Raw genomic sequence first — 21,530 nt, 5'->3', positions numbered from 1 at the left:
GCTGGGTCCGGTTGGGGATGTGGCCAGGGGGGGGACTCCTATTTTTATTTCCTTCCATGGCCCCCCTGTGATTGGTTACATGGAACGTGCGGGGCTTGAACTCTACGTTTAAGCGCTCCCTGGTGTTTTCCTTTTTCCAGAAGTACCATCCACACATCTGTAGTCTCCAGGAGAGACCCACCTCATGGACGCCAGGGTGCTTTCCTTGAAAAGGTCGTAGGTGAGGGGTCCTATTACTATTCCACTTTTTTCTTCCTATTTCCGTGGGGTTAGTATTCTCACACAACGGTCCCTCCCCTTTGTGCTGCTGGATCTCCATCTGGACCCTGATGGGCAATATGTTATGCATGCTCTTTGTGACCATTTGGATGTGGTGATTGCTGGTTTGTATGTGCCTCCACTTGCTGCCATGAGTCTCCTATACAAAATTCAGGGCATTGTAGCTTGCTACCCTACTCCTAATGTGATTTTTGCTGGGGATTTTAATATGCCACCCAATCCCACTTTAGATGAACTTCGCCCTGACCCGGCGACTGACTCCGGTTTGGCTATTGAAGCCTGGATTTTGAGAGAGCGGGGTATATCTGGTCCTGCAGTCTCTACCGTGTTAAACACTAGGAAACCTAGGGGCATTTATTACAGAGTCTGGAAGTCTTCCATTTTTGTTGTGAGGCCAGGAATTGGCATCCACGTAAATATATAATAATTGGGAGAATTCTAGCCTTCTTGCAAGTAGGGGGAGATATGAAGCTAGCCTTAGTCACTATTAAAGGTCAAATTTCAGCCTTATCAGTCTTTTATCAAAGACTGATTGCTTTGCATTCCTTGGTCTGAGCCTTTATACAAGGGGTACTACGTATGCTTCCGCCACTTAGGCCACCTTTGTGTCCTTGGGATTTAAATTTGGTCTTGGCGGTTCTACAGAAACAGCCCTTTGAGCCCATTCGGCATAATCCTCTGGTTCTTTTGACCAGAAAGTTAGTATTTTTGGTTGCAGTAACTTAAGCTAAAAGAATATCAGAGTTAGCGGCTCTTTTTGGTAAGGAGCCATTTTTGATCTTGCATCAAGATAAGGGGATTCTACGTCCAAACCCTTGGTTTTTGCCCAAGGTGGTGTCCACTTTTTATTTGAATCAGGACATTATACTGCCTTCCTTCTTTTCAAATCCTCAAACTGCAGAGGAAAAGTTGTTACATTCTATGTAGTACGTGTATTTACGGGCTATTTGAAGATGTCAGTTTAGATTCGAAAGACTGACCTTTTGTTTGTGCTGCCAGAAGGACCCAGGAAAGGGCAGGCCGCATCTAGGCCTACAATTTCGCTGGGCGGAGGCGGTCGATTTGCAGGATGTCTGGCGCTGGAAGCATCCTTCCTTGCGCCAGTACACTTGTCATTCAACCACCCATGCCACTTTTTCATGCATTGACGTAATTTATGTCAGCTCTTCCTTGCTGCCTAGGGTGTCGGGGGTTATCATCCTTCCTCGGGGCATATCTGATCATGACCCGGTTATGATGGACCTTTCCACTGACTCGGCGGCGGGTCAGGGGTTGTGGCGGCTCTCTAGGTTCTTGGTGACGGATGAGAGACTGGTGTCGGTGATGTCCTCTGAGCTTGGTGAGTACTGGCAACATTAATGATGGCGCTTCAACTCCTGCTATAGTGTGGGACGCCTTCAAGGCCTATGCTAGGGGCAGATACCAATACAACATTTCTAAAGTTAGAAGGGAATCTCGAGTTAAACTGTCAGCGACAGAGACTAAAGCTGCGTCCTTGGAGGCCGTCTACCTGCCCATATTGGATGGGGGCATGTACTCTGAGATGCAGTCTGCATATCGTGAGGTGGCGGTGATCCGCTCCGAATCGTGTTGACGCTTCTTGCTTTCTCAATCCCAGCGGGTGTTCGAGCAGGGGGAGCGATCCGGTCGGCTGCTGGCTTGGCTGGCGACAGAAAGAACTGGGGGTACCAGCATTGCTAATATACGGGCGGATGATGGGGCATTGCTCTCGGACCCACGATTGATTTCCCGGCGCTTTGAGGACTATTATTCGCACCTTTTATACATGTAGGGCAACCTACCCTCCTGAGGATCTATCGGCCTATCTAGATGGGATTGACTTCCCGTCCCTTACTCCTGCTAAGGCACAGGGACTTGATGCTCCCATCTCCCTATGAGAGGTTAGGAAGGCGATAAAATCCCTGCAGACTGGTAAGACTCCCGGCCCTGACTGACTTCCCACGGAATTTTATAAAACAAATCTAGACGTTGTGGGCCCTTACTATCACGAGGCGATTTGCGCGGCTCTAGAGGCTGGTTCTCTCCCGCCGTCTGTCGGAGGCTGTTGTGGTTGTCCTGCCTAAGCCTCGGAAGGATCCCGAATTGTGTTCTTCCTATTGGCCTATATCGCTGCTTAATGTAGATGCCAAGATTCTAACTGAAATTTTGGCCAATCGTCTGAACTCCGTGATTCTGCACTTGGTACACAGGGATCAGACCGGGTTTATGCCAGGCAAGGGTACAGACCTCAACATTCGCCGCTTACATACCAATATATCGTATGCTGCTGCAAGTGGTTCACAGGGTGATGTAGCCTCGCTCGACGCTGAGAAGGCCTTTGATTCAGTGGAGTGGGGATACTTATGGCAGGTGCTACTTAGATTTAGCTTTGGGCCCCGGTTTATAGCCTGGATTCGTCTTTTATATGATGCTCCCACGGCTCGCATACGCACTAATGGCCTATTGTCCTCCGCCTTTCATTTAGGCAGGGGGGCGAGGCAGGGCTGCCAGTTGTCCCCTGGTTTGTTTGCTCTTGCCATCGAGCCACTGACTATACTGCTTTGCACGTCGGACACTGTGGGGGGGCTTGGTGGTGGGACCGGTAGTAGAGCAGACGACTGTACCTCAATGATACCTTGGAATCACTTATAGTGGCTCTCTCCATTATTGATGGACATGGTGGGTTTTCCGGGGTGCGGGTGAACTGGTCTAAATCTAGCGTGCTCCCTCTTACTGCTGGAACCCCCCCCCCCCGCTGTTGGTTACACCACTGCAATGGGTTACCCATTTTAAATACCTTGGGGTGATAGTGCGTCCTGACTTTGTCACACTACCTCACTGACCATTTGGAACCTGTGTTTCAACACTTGTTGACTAAGTGCCAGGTGTGGCGAACGCTCCCCTTGACGCCGGTGGGCCGTGTCAATTTATTAAAAATGATTTTTCTCCCCAAATTTCTTTACGTTTTCAGACACAACCTGATTCCCATTCCCGCAACCTTCTTCCGTAGACTGGATAGGGTGCTTTAATCCTTTATATGGGCAGGGACGGTCCCACGCATAGCCCGATGGAAACTGCAGTTGCCGCTGACCTTTGGGGTTTGGCGATGCCGTGTTTCAAGAAATAATACTGTGCGGTGGTGCTAGTTACGGATAGGTGGTGGTTTGCCCAGCCCAGGTCTAATCCAGCGGTCACCCTAGAGACGGCCATTATGGGCTCCTATGCGGCCCTATCAAATTTAGTCTACAGGGGACCTAGGGCTGCCATCCAGGCATCACCATCTATGCGTACTGTGGTGCGGGTGTGGGAACAAATGCTGGTGGCTACTGGAGAGGTGGGGACTGTATCGCCTCACACTCCGCTGTGGGGGAACCCGAAATTGCCTCACCTTAGGTCTATCCCGGATCCTAGTGTTTGGGCTAGACATGGGGTGTCTAAGCTACAGCAAATCATGCCGGCGGGCTCTCTGCTGCCCTTTCCCGAGCTGCGGGAGAAATTCCAGCTTCCGTCTTGGATGTTATTCAGGTACTTACAGCTGAAACATGCGGTGCAGGCGCAGTTTGTGGCTGCAGTGGTGGTTGCCCCTCATAGAGTGGAGAGATTCCTGACCACTCGTAATGCAAACAAGATTCTGTCTTCTATCTATCTCTGTCTTACGTGTGGTCTTTTAGATTGGGACCCTCTCCTGTTCGGGCAGTGGAGGCAGGATGTTCCGGCTCTTTTGGAGGAGGATTGGGATCATGGGATCCAACAATATCTGCCCACAGTGATCTTGGCCAAGGGATAGGTTTATCCAGCTGAAATTTTTGCATAGAGCGTATTACACCCCGCAGCGTTTGGCCAGGATTTATCCTTCGCATTCGGAGTTGTGCCCTAAATGTCAGCAGGCGGTTGGGACCTTCTTTCATGTGGTATGGGAGTGTCCAAGAATTCAAGAGTACTGGACGTAAGTGGTGAATGATGTGAGTGCAGTGTCGGCCCTGCTCGTGCCCCTGGACCCTAGGGTACTTCTTCTGGGCATGGGTGGATTAGTAACGCAGGCCAAATACTTGAAACTGTTATTGTTTTACTTGTCCTTTTATGCCAGGAAGGCTCTCTTGCGGAACTGGAGGGGGTCTGCTCCCCCCACAGTCGCTCAGTGGTGGGCGTTGGTGGACTCAGCTCTTCCGTTATATAAACTGACCTACTTGGGACGTCAATGCCCCCAAAAGGTTGGGAAGATATGGGATGAATGGATTGCGGCCAGGTCTCTGCAGATTTATGTTTCAATGTTTTTATTGAAGTTTTGGAAAGAAAGTTTCAACAGTGCACAAGGAGCCAACATGGCTCAATTACTTCTTATGTATACAGTAAGTATCTCAGAAAACAGGAAATACAATGGTGCCAATGCAAAAAAAAAAAAACACAAAATCAAAAATGAGTAGTCAATAAGGCTGTAACCTAAGTCTCTGCAGATTTAGCTATCCGAGGCTTACCTTGGTGGCGATGATGTTGATCTACCACTCCCTGTTTTATCTGCACTGATGCTGTTGTAGGGTGCTGCTATTGCTTCCCCTGCCCCAGCCCTCTAGAGCCCCACGCCCTCTCCTCCCCGGGGGACCCTGGGTATCCGTTGGCTTGGGACTTGACTACTATTTGGTTTTGCTATCATTTAGCATTTTATATGATATACTGAGCTGGATTCTGACGCATACATACAGTATCAATTTTTGTGCACATGACACCTTCTTCTACTGTTTTTGTTCTCTGATAATGTACCTTGATGGTTGTGTTTGACTTGTTGTTGTTTTTCTATCAATAAAACTTTTCTGTTAAAAAAAAAAAAAAAAAGATTAATAAGAAAAATGGCGCCTCCTACGTGTACCAAATTAATCACCCTGAAGCTGCCATCAATTTTGTGGAAAAAAAACCACAAATGGCTATCTGTTTAAATTTGAGGCACTGCATGGTAAGCTTTTAATGCATACAAAAAAATATAGTGACTCTCTTGTGTTTAGCAAATCACACAAAAATATAATATCCACCGTGTATAGTTTGAAAATCAATACAGATTGATATATATATATATATATATATATCAAATTCCAATGTGTAATTATAAAACATAAACAGTATGCTGTATCTATAATTGGGTATCTTCCACACCCCGTGCTTGATTGTGCTTTATATTCCCGTCACACATGCTCATTTGTGGTACTCCTCTACGTTCGTGTACAGGGGGCCACTCACCAGACAGATTTGGGCCACCAGGACCCCCACAGCTTTGCATGTAATAAGTCTTCTGAACCAATCTCCTCACTCCAAAATGGTCACGGCTTAGTCAAATATGTACAGTGGGGAGAAAAAGTATTTGATACACTGCCGATTTTGCAGGTTTTCCTACTTACAAAGCATGTGGAGGTCTGTAATTTTTATCATGGGTACTTTTCAACTGTGAGAGGCGAAATCTAAAACAAAAATCCAGAAAATCATATTGTATGATTTTTAAATAATTAATTTGCATTTTATTGCATGACATAAGTATTTGATTGCCTACCAACCAGTAACAATTCCAGCTCTCACTGACCTGTTATTTTTTCTTTTAAGAAGCCCTCCTGTTCTCCACTCACCTGTATTAACTGCACCTGTTTGAACTTGTTACCTGTATAAAAGATACCTGTCCACACACTCAATCAAACAGACTCTAACCTCTCCACAATGGCCAAGACCAGAGAACTGTGTATAGACATCGGGGATAAAATTGTAGACCTGCACAAGGCTGGGATGGGCTACAGGACAATAGGCAAGCATCTTGGTGAGAAGGCAACAACTGTTGGCGCAATTATTAGAGAGTGGAAGAAGTTCAAGATGACGGTAACATTCTACGAGGAGGTGAGCTGTGAGCTAGATAGGGGGGAGACCAGTGGATGTGGTGTACCTGGATTTCACTAAGGCGTTTGATACAGTTCCCCCCAAGAGCTTAATTTATAAAATAAGGTCTGCAGGCATCGACCGCAAGGTTTGCTCTTGGATACGGAACTGGCTAAAAGGGCGTGTCCAAAGGGTGGTAATAAATAGCGCATACTCAGACTGGTCTGAGGTGGTAAGTGGGGACCCTCAACGCTCAGTCCTGGGTCCAACCTTGTTCAATTTATTCATAAACAGCATTGAGGACGGGATCAGTAGTTCTATATCAGTTTTTGCAGATGACACAAAATTGAGCAGGGCAATAACTGCACAGCATGAAGCAGCTATCCTACAGAATGACCTGGACAAAATAACAGAGTGGGCAACGACATGGCAAATGAGGTTTAATGTGGAGAAATGTAAGGTTTTGCACTTGGGGACTAAAAATACACACAATACACTTTAGGGGGGAACCTTTGGGGGAATCAAAAATGGAGAAAGATCTGGTAGTCTTGGTAGAGGATAGACTAAGCAATAGCATGCAATGTCAAGCGACGGCTGCCAAAGCAGGCAGAATATTAGCATGCATAAAGAAAGGGATGTATTCCAGAGATAAAACTATAATCCTTCCACTTTATAAAACTCTGGTCCGACCACATCTGGAGTATTCTGTCCAGTTCTGGTCGCCAGTCCTCAGCAGGGATGTGTTGGAGCTGGAGAGAGTCCAGAGAAGGGCAACTAAACTAATTAGGGGATTGGAGGACCTTAATTATGAAGAGCATCTGCAATCACTTGATTTATTCTCACAGGAGAAGAGACGCCTGAGAGGGTGCATGATAGCAATTTATGAATATCTCAATGGTGATCTCAGCAGTTATTCAACCTCAGCTACTATGTAACGGTCAATCTCCCTTGGTCTGGGGCTCCATGCAAGATCTCACCTCGTGGGGCAACAATGATCATGAGGAAGGTGAGGGATCAGCCCAGAACTACACGGCAGGACCTGCTCAATGACCTGAAGAGAGTTGAGACCACAGTCTCCAAGAAAACCATTAGTAACACACTACGCCGTCATGGATTAAAATCCTGCAGCGCACGCAAGGTCCCCCTGCTCAAGCCAGCGCATGTCCAGGCCTGTCTGAAGTTTGCCAATGTGCGATGATCCAGAGGAGGAATGGGAGAAGGTCATGTGGTCTGACGAGACAAAAATAGAGCTTTTTGGTCTAAACGCCACTCGCCGTGTTTGGAGGAAGAAGGATGAGTACAACCCCAAGAACACCATCCCAACCATGAAGCATGGAGGTGGAAACCTCATTCTTTGGGGATGCTTTTCTGCAAAGGGGACATGACATCTGCACCGTATTGAGGGGAGGATGGATGGGGCCATGTATTGCGAGATCTTGGCCAACAACCTCCTTCCCTCAGTAAGGGCATTGAAGATGGGTCGTGGCTGGATCTTCCAGCATGACAACGATCCGAAACACACAGCCAAGGTAACTAAGGAGTGGCTCCGTAAGAAGCATCTCTAGGTCCTGGAGTGGCCTAGCCAGTCTCTAGACCTGAACCCAATAGAAAATCTTTGGAGGGAACTGAAAGTCTGTATTGCCCACCGGCAGCCCCGAAACCTGAAGGATCTGGAGAAGCTCTGCATGGAGGAGTGGAGCCAAAATCCCTGCTGCATTGTGTGCAAACCTGGTAAAGAACTACAGTAAACGTATGATCTCTGAATTGCAAACAAAGATTTCTATACCAAATATTAAGTTCTGCTTTTCTGAAGTATCAAATACTTATGTCATGCAATAATTTGCAAATTAATTACTTAAAAATCATACAGTGTGATTTTCAGCATTTTTTAGATTCCATCTCTAACAGTTGAAGAGTACCTATGATAAAAATGACAGACCTCTACATGCTTTATAAGTAGGACAACCTGCAAAATCGGCAGTGAAGCAAATACTTGTTCTCCCCACTGTATATCATATCTTTAAATGTTCAAAATATAATGAAAATATAAATCTAAAATCACACCCAGCGCCTCTAGTGTTATATTTGAATAAATAGCCAGCGGCCACTATTTTAAAAAACCTCATAAACTTACATGCAATGAGAAAATCTTCCATATAAATATTGACCAAATTACAACACCAAATTAGTGGCGCTAAAAGTCCTTACATCCACTAGGATATAGATAATAATACACTATGCAGTGTGTGAGTGAAACACAAATAAATTAGACTATTGGAGCCCCAATAGTGTGTGAAACTGTGTGTCCCTCTGGCAATGAACTTGACAGTGGAAAAATTGCTGGAATAGTCATTGGAACAGTTATTAGGATAACCATCCTTGAAGTTATTGTGTACTTTTGTTTTAAAGAAAGTAATTAATGGCTGGAGGTGGAGAAGAGTCATTTTGGATATCCATTCAAGATTTGGTTTATATAAGGCTCATGATCATTCACCTTCTGGTCAGTGCAATTTCAAAGGGGAGTGGATATCACGCGGTGTGGTGGAAGTGTCACTCAGTTGGAGCAGTTTCAAACACCTATTGCACACAGCAAAGTTATCACCATTTATTTGTGTTTCACTCACGGACTGCATGGTGTATTGATTATTATCTATATCCTAGTGGATGTATGGACTTTAAGCGCCGCTAATGGGGTGTTGCAATTTGGTCATTATTTATATGGACGATTTTCTCATTGCATGTAGGTTTATGATCTCTTTAAATGTTGGATCAGTCTCAAAATCATACGTTTTCCCAGAAAATAAGCATAAGGCAGGTGATTGTGCAATATGTTTATTAAAATTCCCATAGTTTAATTTAAAACAATTGTATATTCGAATACTCACATTTCGTTGTGCCTACAGTCGATGGCTTTGATGGCCTATCTGTTGAAAAGCCAGGTGCTGAAGGATAGAGGGTTGTCTGAATCTATGATTCCTACTCTGTTAAAAGCTAGAAAATCCACTTTTAGGAAGATTTACCATCGTTCTTGGAAGACGTACCTTGCATGATGTGAATCCCTCAGGGTTCACCCTGGATCCTTTTCAGTGACTCGGATATTGATTTCTCCACAACGAGGGGTTGAGCAGCGCCTGGCCATCAAGGGCCAGGTCCCGGCCTTGGCAGTTTTCTTTCAATGTTTGTTGGCCACACATTCCTTGGTGCGTACCTTTATCCAGGGAGTGAGACACTTGGTTCCTCCAGTGTGGTCACTGTTGCCGCCGTGGGACCTCAAATTGGTGTCAGTTCTCCAGAACCCTCCCTTTGAAAATATTAGGGAGGTTCCCCTGCTTACATTATACCAGAAGGTGACCTTTTTGGTGGTTATCATTTCTGCGCCCAGGGTGTTGGAGCTGGCGGCGCTGTCTTTTTTTCATTCACCTTACTTGGTGGTTCACAAGAATAAGGTGGTTCTTCGTCCATGTTAATCATTCCTTCCGAAGGTCATCTCTGATTTTTATTTGAATGAAGACCTCGTGTTGCCTTCCCGGTGTCCCAGGCCTAAGCATCCTAAGGAAATTTCTTTGCATTCCCTGGATGTGGTTTGGGCAATAAGGGTGTACCTGGCAGCTACGGAGTCTTTTAGCAAGTCGGACTCACTATTTGTCCTCATGGATGGACCTCGCAAAGGGCTGGCTGCTTCTGCTGCCACCATTTCCAGATGGATCAGACAGACTGTGGTTCAGGCTTATTCCATTAAGGCTCAGGTTCCTCAGTTCCCTGTTAAGGCGCACTCTACTCAGCCGCTTAGTGCCTCCTGGGCCTTTTGTCATCAGGTGTCAGTGATGCAGGTTTGCAAGGTGGCTACCTGGTCGTCTGTGCACATGTTCACAAAGGTGGATGGATTGGCATCTGCAGATGCTTCATTCGGCTGCAAGGCTTTGCAGGCTGCTGTTTAGAGGACTTGTCCTCTTTGAGGGTGTTTTTTTATTTTTTTCAGGTGAGCTCCAGTTGTTGATAGTTGAGCTCCATTTTACCTGGTTGGCTATGTTTAGCCTTGGGGAAGATTTTTTTTCTTGCTGCTCCCGCCCCTCATGTTTGAGGCTGCTTTGGGACATCCCATATAGTCATGAAGATGAGGAGCTGTGTCGGTCAATGAACGAAAGAGAAAATAGGATTTTTCACTTACTGTAAAATCCATTTCTCTAATGTTCATTGACGGACACAGCACCCACCCCCCTATGGAGTTGGGTTTTTTACTTGTGTCACTGCTTGTAACAAATCTGAATACCTATAGCAGAGAGTGGGAGTATACCCTCTTGGACTGCCCCATAGATTTAGTCAAGTTTTTGTCTGCCTAGTGTCCTACTCCTGTAGGGGGCAGTAGAACCCATATACTCATGAAGATGAGGAGCTGTGTTCGTCAATGAACATCAGAGAAATGGATTTTAGGGTAAGTCAAAAATCCAATTTTTTTTTTTTTGCTAGAAAATTACTTGGAACCCCCAAACATACATACATACACACACACACACACACACACACACACACACACAGTCAGGTCCATAAATATTGGGACATCGACACAATTAAAATCTTTTTTGCTCTATACACCACCACAATGGATTTGAAATGAGACAAACAAGATGTGCTTTAACTGCAGACTTTCAGCTTTAATTTGAGGGTATTTACATCCAAATCAGGTGAACGGTGTAGGAATTACAACAGTTTGTATGTGTACATCCCACTTTTTAAGGGACCAAAAGTAATAGGACAGATTAACAATCATAAATCAAACTTTCACTTTTTAATACTTGGTTGCAAATCCTTTGCAGTCAATTACAGCCTGAAGTCTGGAACGCATAGACGTCACCAGACTCTGGGTTTCATCCCTGGTGATGCTCTGCCAGGCCTCTACTGCAACTGTCTTCAGTTCCTGCTTGTTCTTGGGGCATTTTCCCTTCAATTTTGTCTTCAGCAAGTGAAATGCATGCTCAATCGGATTCAGGTCAGGTGATTGACTTGGCCATTGCATAACATTCCACTTCTTTCCCTTAAAAAACTCTTCGGGTTGCTTTCGCAGTATGCTTCGGGTCATTGTCCATCTGCACTGTGAAGCGCCGTCCAATGAGTTCTGAAGCATTTGGCTGAATGTGAGCAGATAATATTGCCCGAAACACTTCAGAATTCATCCGGCTGTGTCAGCAGTCACATCATCAATAAATACAAGAGAACCAGTTCCATTGGCAGCCATACATGCCCATGCCATGACACTACCACCACCATGCTTCACTGATGAGGTGGTATGCTTTGTATCATGAGCAGTTCCTTTCCTTCTCCATACTCTTCTCTTCCCATCACTCTGGTACAAGTTGATCTTGGTCTCAGCTGTCCCTAGGATGTTGTTCCAGAACTGTGAAGGCTTTTTTAGATGTTGTTTGGCAAACTCTAATCTGACCTTCCTGTTTTTGAGGCTCACCGATGGTTTATATCTTGTGGTGATCCCTCTGTATTCACTCTGGTGAAGTCTTCTCTTGATTGTTGACTTTGACACACATACACCTACCTCCTGGAGAGTGTTCTTCATCTGGCCAACTGTTGTGAAGGGTGTTTTGTTCACCAGGGAAAGAATTCTTCGGTCATCCACCATAGTTGTTTTCCATGGTCTTCCGGGTCTTTTGGTGTTGCTGAGCTCACCTGTGCGTTCTTTCTTTTTAAGGATGTTCCAAACAGTTGATTTGGCCACACCTAATGTTTTTGCTATCTCTCTGATGGGTTTGTATTGTTTTTTCAGCCTAATGATGGCTTGTTTCACTGATAGTGACAGCTCTTTGGATCTCATATTGAGAGTTGACAGCAACCAATTCCAAATGCAAATAGCACACCTGAAATGAACTCTGGACCTTTTATCTGCTCCTTGTAAATGGGATAATGAGGGATTAACACACACCTGGCCATGGAACAGCTGAGCAGCCAATTGCCCCATTACTTTTGGTCCCTTAAAACAAATGGGAGGCACATATACAAACTGTTGTAATTCCTACACCTTTCACCGGATTTGGATGTAAATACCCTCAAATTAAAGTTGAAAGTCTGCAGTTAAAGCACATCTTGTTTGTTTCATTTCAAATACATTATAGAGCCAAAAAGATTAGAATTGTGTTGATGTCCCAATAGTTATGGACCTGACTCTGTGTATATATATTATACACAGTATCTCACAAAAGTGAGTACACCCCTCACATTTTTGTAAATATTCTATAATATCTTTTCATGTGACAACACATTGCTACAATGTAAATTAGTGAGTGTACAGCTTGTATAACAGTGTAAATTTGCTGTACCCTCAAAATAACTCAACACACAGCCATTAATGTCTAAACCGCTGGCAACAAAAGTGAGTACACCCCTAAGTTAAAATATCCGAATTGGGCCTAAAGTGTCAATATTTTGTGCGGTCATCTTTATTTTCCATCACTGCCTTAATCCTCTTGGGCATGGAGTTCACCAGAGCTTGACAGGTTGCCACTGGAGTCCTCTTCCACTTCTCCATGACAACATCATGGAGCTGGTGGATGTTAGAGACCTTGAGCTCCACCACCTTCTATTTGAGGATCCCTTACAGATGCTCAATAGAGTTTAGGTCTGGAGACATGCTTGGCCAGTCCATCAACTTTACCCTCAGCTTCTTTAGCAAGGCAGTGGCCATCTTGGAGGTGTGTTTGGGGTTGTTATCATGTTGGAATACTGCCCAGCGGCCCAGTCTCTGAACGGAGGGGATCATGCTCTGCTTCAGTATGTCACAGTACATGTTGGCATTTATGGTTCCCTCAATGAACTGTAGCTCCCCAGTGCCGGCAACACTCATGCTTCCCCAGACCATGACATTCCCTCCACCATGCTTGACTGTAGGCAAGACACACTTGTATTTGTACTCCTCACCTGGTTGCCGTCACACACGCTTGACACCATCTGAACCAAATAAGTTTATCTTGGTCTCATCAGACCACAGGACATGGTTCCAGTAATCAATGTCCTTAGTCTGCTTGTCTTCAGCAGATTGTTTGCGGGATTTCTTGTGCATCATCTTTAGAAGAGGCTTCCTTCTGGAACGACAGCCATGCAGACCAATTTTATGCAGTGTGCGGCGTATGGTCTGAACACTGACAGGCTGACCCCCTACCCCTTCAACCTCTGCAGCAATGCTGGCAGCACTCGTATGTCTATTTTCCAAAGTCAACCTCTGGACATGACGCTGAGCATGTGCACTCAACTTCTTTGATTGACCATGGCAAGGCCTGTTTTGAGTGGAACCTGTCCTGGTAAACCACTGTATGGTCTTGGCCACCATGCTGCAGCCCAGTTTCAGGGTCTTGGCAATCTTCTTATAGCCTAGGCCATCTTTATGTAGAGCACCAATTCTCTTTTTCAGCTCCTCACAGGGTTCTTTGCCATGAGGTGCCATGTTGAACTTCCAGGGACCAGTATGAGGGAGTGAGAGCGATAACACTACATTTAACAAACCTGCTCCCCATTCACACCTGAGACTGCGTAACACTAACGAGTCACATGACATCGGGGAGAGAAAATGGCTAATTGGGCCCAATTTGGACATTTTCACTTATGGGTGTACTTACTTTTGTTGTCAGCGGTTTACACATTTAAGGCTCTGTGTGTTGTTGTTTTCAGGGGGCAGCAAATTTACACTACAAGCTGTACACTCACTACTTTACATTGTAGCAAAGTGTAATTTCTTCAGTGTTTTCACATGAAAAGATATTATAGAATATTTACAAAAATGTGAGGGGTGTACTAACTTTTGTGAGATACTGTGTGTGTGTGTGTGTGTGTGTGTGTGTGTGTGTGTGTGTGTGTGTGTATTTTTTATTTTTTTTTATTTAGCAAAGACCCTAAAGAATAAAATGGTGATCGTTGCAATCTTTTATGTCACACTGGATTTGCACAGAGGTCTTTTAAATGCAGTTTTTGGGGAAAAAATACACTTTAATTAAAAAAATAAATAAATAAACAGTAAAGTTAGCCCACAAGTTAGTTGTATAATGTAAAAGAATTGATTTTCCTTTTATCCAGAATTGTGCATCTCTAACTGGGACTGTAGCATAATCTTTTTTCTTCTTTAAAAATATGGAGAGCTTCTCCAACCATGACCATCACCATGGGAGGGGTTGTATAGAGGGGGACTTCCTGTCTTTTTGGTTGCCAGTGTCCATTCACCCATAGGTGGTGTATAACCCAGATAGTTAATTATGGCTGCTCTGTGTCCCGTGATGTACGATAAAGAAAGCAAGCCTGTCACTATATTGAACTGCTGAAAATAAACCTACAAATGAATATTAAGAAGCTTTACTGGTACCCACTTAGTCCCCAGAAATCCAAGGCTACCTGCAATATACAAATTCCTAGCTTTATAAATGTTGGCAATGAGAAATTTCTCCAGTGTATCACTCAATGTAGTGCTACTTGTTGCTTGCATTGTGGGATGTAATGAAAGCATTTTTTTTTCAAATATTAGTGATTGTAAAGGATTTTTTGTTTTTTTGTTTTAAAGAACAAACCTGTTATACTTTCCTGCTATGTACAATGGTTTTGCACAGAGCAGCCCTGATCCTGCTCTTCTTGGGTCCCCCGCTGGTGCACCGGACTTCCTCCCCTCCGCTAAATGCCCCCAAAGCTATGGGGGTACTCATGCATGCTCGCTCCCCAACTGGCTCTGTGTGTCCTTAAACACACAGAGCTTGGCTCAGCCCCACCCCCCGCACTCTCCTTGCTTGCTTTGCTGTGTCTGACCCAATGAGGAAGGAGAGAGACTCTGCTCTCATGCATATCGCTGGATCGAGATTGGGCTCAAGTGAGTATAAGTGGGGGCTTTGGGGGGGGGGGGGGAGCTGCATGCAGAAGGTTTATTACCTTAATGCATAGAAGGCGTTAAGGTAAAAAACCTTCTGCCTTTAGAACCACTTTAACATAGGCTTTACTGCAGGTGTGTTAGGTTTGGAGGTGCCATGCAGCGACTGGAACTTAAGTCCTAAAATCATGTCCTGCTAGATCACTTCAGGCTGGCCCCTTTTTGCACATACAACTACAGTATGTAACGCATTAAAAATAAATGCCTATACTGTTTAAACACACTGACTCGCCCTGCTCTGCACATGCTCAGTTGCTCTTATCCTTTACAGTCGGCTTCTGTTTGATCTGCAACTGCCACCGTGCTGCACATGCAATCAGTTATGACACCAGTCATTTAATGGTTTGACAGTTTGGTTGAGGAAACAAGCAACGGTAACAGATAGTAATCACGGCTTTCCAGGAATGTAACTTTCTGGAACCATTAAATCAATGGGTTTAATTCTGCTTTATGATTCGCTTCTGTTCAGGGGCTCTTGGCTTCAGCAAAATGGCAGCCTCATGCAAGAAGAAGCAGAAACAATGCTGGAGACAATTTACAGCACGCACTAATTTTGGTAGCATAATTATTAATGTGAAATCTGTTCCTTGCTAAAGAACATTATTTTTTATCAAGATGTTATGGGTTAAAGTTCCGCTTTAATGTGAACCTGAAATTGCAGCCCAAGCGGAAGTGGGAGCGGGTACCCCCCCCCCCAAAAAAAAAAAAAAATGACATGCCAGATGTGGCATGTCAGGGGGTCAGGAGAACCTTAAGGCATAAGTTCCACTTTTTAGTGGAACTCCGCTTTAAGCAAACAAACTATGGTGTAGCCATTATTTATTGACCATTTCTAATTCATTGTACCCATTGTTGGTGCTGTATAATAAAACCATGTTTAATGTTTTATAGGTCAATGGAAAAACCTATCCACAGGCTAAATTGCTTTTGGGTCAGATGGGAGCACTTCATCCAGCAAATAGAATTGCAGCTTATATTACCAATAGACTGAGACCAAATCGGCTTTATTTGTCTAAAGAAGCCAATGCCAAAGCAGCTGCTTATAATGCTGGGTCAGAATATTCTACAGCAAATGAAAATTTGAAAGTCGCCACAGATGGACAGAAAACTACTGTTGGTTCACCACAGAGTAAGACTGGTATGTATAAAAAGGAATTAGAGCCTCTGTCAGTTTTTGTAATGAATTAGTTCAGTTCTTTTTACTAATTTAGTATTCCTTTATTTATTTTACTATAATGGGAATGTATGCTCATTTTGTATGTTTGTTTTTTGTTTTGCTTTTTTAAATGTATGTTGTATCCACTCAGCAGGTGAAGCTTTAATTATATCTTCTTTCTCCTTAGCTCATTTGTTGTAAAAAGCCTGTCAAAAGAGCGTTGTAGCTCACAGCAGTGACTCCCACCTAATAGGTTAGCAGAGCCCAAGGTTTCAGTTTAGGTGAAGGAAGCCTACAGGCAGACCGCTTCTGTGAAGCTGCCTCTTTAGCTATACCATGATGCTTTGAAAATAATTTGTCATGTACTAAATGTTATTTGTAAAACAAAGATTTGTATACTTGTAGTTTAAAAAATAAAAATCATTAGTTTAAAAGCATGTGCATTTTAATGAATACAACTGGTGGAAACCATTTTATAGTTTCACTTTTATTATTTTTGTTTTCCTTTTAATTCACTGGGATGGGGGTAGAGTTATTAAAGGCAAATAGGCTGATGACTTTGCAAGAGCAGATGCACTCATTTTCCTTAGTAAATGTAATGTGGTGAAGCTTCACTTTGTAAAAAATACCCAGTCAGGGGTGCAAAGAGAAAAAAAAAAACAGAAGCCGCATTTTTGCTTGCACGTGATTGGATTATGGAAATCAGCAGAGTTTTACCATTTTTACTAAGCTCTAGGGAAAATGAGTGCATCTGCACTTGCAAAGTGCACAGTCTATTTGCTTTTATTAAATCCACCCACTGGGATTTTAGCACATAATGCTGTTTTTCTTTTAGAAGCCCATATTAGCTTAACTTGGTTGTAAACCTCTGAAATGAAAAATTAACAGAACACCAGAACATATCCCTCTATAGTGTGTACTTGCCTCAATCCAAAGCAAGTGTGATTTCTTTCTCTTCTCTTGTCCCTTATCCACCTGCATTAGTAACTTCTGACAGGTTATCCCATCCCCCCCTCCAGCACTCAGCAGGGGATTGACAGACTCCGCTGTGCATGTTACCCTATGAGACTGTGTGGAATGGAGTATGACCTTTCCCTCCACTCAGGTCTCAGATTACACTTACCTCACTGCTCTGTGATTTGCAGTGTGTGACACCAGATCCCCCCGCCTGCTGGAGCTGAGAGAAAGCTTTTTGTGTTTTAGGCCTCATGCACGCTAGGCGTTTTTACAGCTGCTGTTTTTGGCGTCAGACGTTTTATCTGCAGCCAGTAAACTCCCCAGCATGTTATCCCATGTGTACATGCGCACACAGGCCGTTATCAGCAGTTTTTGGCAGGGGCATTTTCAGGCTGGAAAAAAAAAACTGTTTTGAGAGGAGTTTTTCAACTGTAAAAATGCTCGAACTCTGATAAAAGCTGAAAAACACAGCCATTTGCGTTTATGGGAGTATCGTTTTTCTAAAAAAAAAAAAAAAAAAAGCTCAAAAATGCTGATAAACTCATTCTAAAGCTTTCTACAGCTAACGTCACTGGCTTTTTTATAACGTCCATTGTGCATGGGGCCTTAGTAGGCTGTAGAGAGGAGAGAGCTGCAAATAAACAGGTACAACTTATGTAATAGGATTTGTTTAATTTCATTGTGTCCTCTAAGCCTCATCACTTTGGTGGGTATATGTTATACCACCATTTTAATAAACTTACCCTATTAGCTTGCAAAAAAATTTTTAAAGTTGGAAACAAAAAATTACTAGCAGGCCTGAGTTATTTTGGTATAAGAGAGGTATAATCCAAAAGACCTTTACCTGTCCGCAAATACATTTTAGTTATTGACTGCGGTGCATTGTGCAGTGTACAATCCCAGGCCTATTTCTGGCATCTGTAGGATGCTAGGAATGGTGCTGGGTTAATGTAGCTTCTGAGCATATGCATAGGAGGTACATCCTCAGTGGCCAGAGCAAAAATATGCTGGACACAGAAGATGGCAGTGGTGTGGACTCAAACCTTGCATTACGGAAGGAGAGCAGACCCAGAGGTAAGTGCGCTGTAATGTGCAAGCAGACTTGCATAATATGGTAAATACTACCGTGGCTTCCACAAACCTAAGGTCCCATTTTAAGATGAAAACTTCCTCAGCCCTTTTAAAGGACAGTAGACTGACGCTCTCATCCTGCTGTCTTAAACCAATTCTTCCTTGGGAGAGTACTAATTAACAAATGTTCTACTTTGCAGTTTTACCATCTACACCCAGTGGTGTCTTCACTCAGGTTGTCACGGGTGAAGATGGAAGTCTAGAAAAGAAAAGTCCTGAAGTCAAATCACCTGAACCCAGTGCTGTGGAGTTGCCAAAGATACATATGCAGTCTCCTCCACTAATCCTTATATCTACTCCAGTATCATCAAGCAGTGCGGTTACAGTTGTCTCATCTTCTTCTGTGAACATGGTATCAACTACACCGTCATTGTTGCCTGGTGCTGTTTCACCCATTAAAAACCAAGCTGCCTCTTTATCTGCATCCCTAATACAAGCAACTAAACTAGTAACAGAAGACTCCTCTCTCCCTGTAACTGCAACATTATCAAATGACACCACCAGCACAGTTAGTTTACCATCGGGTCTTTCTCCTAAGTATGTGTCAATACCACCTCCAGCTTTAACCAGAGCTCCTTGTCCGCCTGTGACTTCTTCATCTGTCCCTCCACAAGCCTATCCAGGTACTAATAAAAGTCTTGCTGCTTCAGTGGCTTCAAGTTTGGTCGCTTCATCCAATCTGCCAACAATTGGGTTTGTTGGTTCCCCAACCGGAAGACCTACAGTGACATTAAGAACAGGTAGGAAATTTGTATAGTCTTGTGAGAGCTGCATCCAGCTAGACTGTAAAGATATAGAAACATTTAGAAATTTTGAATATGGTTGAAGATCAAAATGTAAAGGTTTTAAAAAAAGATTTGGATTGTTTAAGATGAACTTTTTTAAAGCTAATATCTGACCAAGCCCCTCATAATCTATGCACATTAACCCCCCCAACCCCCTCCTAATTTATTGCTAGGTAAAAGTTTAAAAGCATCTACTGCAAATACTAGATTTCTTACCTGAATCCAAGGTCCGGTGACAGGCTGGGCCCAAAGACTTCTTTCTTCTAGACTGCCGTGTGCGAGGGTCTTTCTTCCAGTGTCCACACCTTTCCCTGATGATAACAACATGTTTTTCATTGACTGGGTCCTTTTGGAGGGATTCTCACAGAGACCTAAAGACTTAAAAGACTTGTTTACGCTTGTGTCAATACCCTGTGTATAAATGGCATTAAAAGTAGAACTAAAGGTGAAACTTTAAAAAAAATATTATCTGTGTCCTATTCGGTAGATTTCCCTTCACTTCCTGTCCCATAGTCAATACAGGAAGTGAGAGGAAATCTTCATTTCCTGGTCTTACAGGCTTTTCTGTGGCAGCGAGACCCATTGGCTCCTGCAGCTGTCAATCAAAGCCAGTGACTAGGGAGGTGGGGCCAAGTTCCCCAGTCTGTGTATGTAGATATAGACAACAAGGCATGGTAACGGGCTCACACGAGTGCCCCCTTTGGAAGCAGCTTCCTATGGAGGCACTTGCCAGAGGGGAGGAGCCAGAAACGCCAGAGGTATCCAAAAAGGAGGTTCAGGGCCACTCTGCAATTCCATTGCACAGAACAGGTAAGTATAAACCTGTTTTTTTATTTTAAAATAAATAATAAAATCATTTAATTTACAATCACTTTAACCTCACCTATAGCATTTTTGGCGTGTTAGGGAAGCATTTATAAAGTGTTATGTGGGCACTGGGAAAGGGGCAGTGAAAGTTCATGTATTCCAGAATACACTGGGAAATGGAGAACTTGGACAGAGCAGCTGCAGTCACTTCCTGTTAGTACGGAGCAGCTGCTTTAAGCCAGCCAGCTATACTGACAGAGCCAGTAAACGTTACTGCCAGTGGCAAAGCTTTGTGTATCAGCAATGTAGAATATATATATATATATATATATATATATATATATATATATATATATATATATATATATATATATATATATATATATTGGTCAGTAAGCAATTAGCCTGGTCATTTGCAAAAGTTACATGTTATACCTTGCCATTGTGCTATTTACTAGAATGGTACTAGCAATCCCTCTTTGCCTGTCGGTGCCAGCAATACCATTACAAGCACAACACCCTCCTCTTTTTCCGCTGGCTCATTCTTTCCATGATTATCTTGACCTGGACCAAGCAAGTGTAATTAGATCAATTATACAAATCCATCTTATAGAGAATCAAGTTGCGCTAATGTGATCTATGGAGGTATAAAGTCCACAAAGTCCCAATATTAATGACAGATGGAAAAAATCTTGGGTAAGATCCTGAACTCGACTCCCTTAAGAGTGTACGCTTACCAGATTGAGGTAAGCATAAAGCGGATATGCTTAATCTTGTCACTTTGATGGATGATCCAGGCCCGTGTGAGCAATGAACTCGGAGGTCATTTGATCATGTAAAAAATACAAACAAACGCAATAGCGTAAAACCCAACAAAAAAATTATAATATCACCTTGAGTGTGACTTAAAATGGAGATTGGGAAACGTGTAAAAGGCTGCCACCAAGATAGCAGAGTGAAACAAAAAAAAAAATTTTTTTGTAAAAATTAAAAAAAATTTTGGGGTGAATAACCCTAACAAAACAGATGCAGGATAAGGTGCAAAAAATATTCCAGTTGGAGTTGCCTCTTACCAGACAAAATTAACTTATAAGCCCAAGTGAAAGATAAAGTGTTGAAGATATGTGTTTGGACCATCACCAACTAGATCAGCCTCTTACCAAAAACAAGTTTAAAGCAAGTGTGTAGAAATCGATCCAAGTGACACAGGATGCAATACCAGATAAGCACCAGTAGGGGTCGCCTCTTACCAGATGTTACACTCAGTCAAGCTTGTATGGAAATCAATAATCGGGGTCCAAACATGAATTCTGGGATCCTCGCTTTCAACCATAGATTTGCCCAATCAAAAAAGAAGAAGAGAGGCTCCCATAGCGTAAAACCATACAATTTATTGATAATAAAAAGGAGTAACACTTACAGTGTAACACGAAAAGTCAGGCAGAAAATGTGCAGCCGCCGGCCGGACGGCTTCGCTCGCCCGCACTCTCTAGGTCGCTGTTAGATGACGTCAGTACACCGTGCCCTGACGACGTTTCGTCACAGATGACGTTTTCAAAGGTGCGGACGGCGTACTGACGCCACCTATTTATGCAGAACGATGGACCCAAAAACCGGAAGCAAGCGAGCACCGCTCCGCCATCTTAAGTGGGGGAATCAG

At 43.5% G+C, this 21,530-nt stretch overlaps 1 protein-coding gene across 1 annotated transcript in view; it reads left to right on the top strand.

Annotated features, from left to right (window-relative positions):
- The window catches only part of MGA (MAX dimerization protein MGA), a 186,908-nt gene that overhangs the window by 86,397 nt on the left and 78,981 nt on the right, over positions 1-21,530 (top strand). The window contains exons 13-14 of the mRNA XM_082274963.1: positions 15,926-16,172; positions 18,419-19,018. Coding sequence (XP_082131089.1) covers positions 15,926-16,172; positions 18,419-19,018 — 847 coding nt within the window. The remainder of the gene's footprint in view (positions 1-15,925; positions 16,173-18,418; positions 19,019-21,530) is intronic.

The sequence above is a fragment of the Pelophylax lessonae genome, assembly GCF_965119305.1.
Source record: "Pelophylax lessonae genome assembly, chromosome: 13".
Taxonomy (NCBI): domain Eukaryota; kingdom Metazoa; phylum Chordata; class Amphibia; order Anura; family Ranidae; genus Pelophylax; species Pelophylax lessonae.
This window is presented reverse-complemented; position numbering and strand designations above follow the sequence as displayed.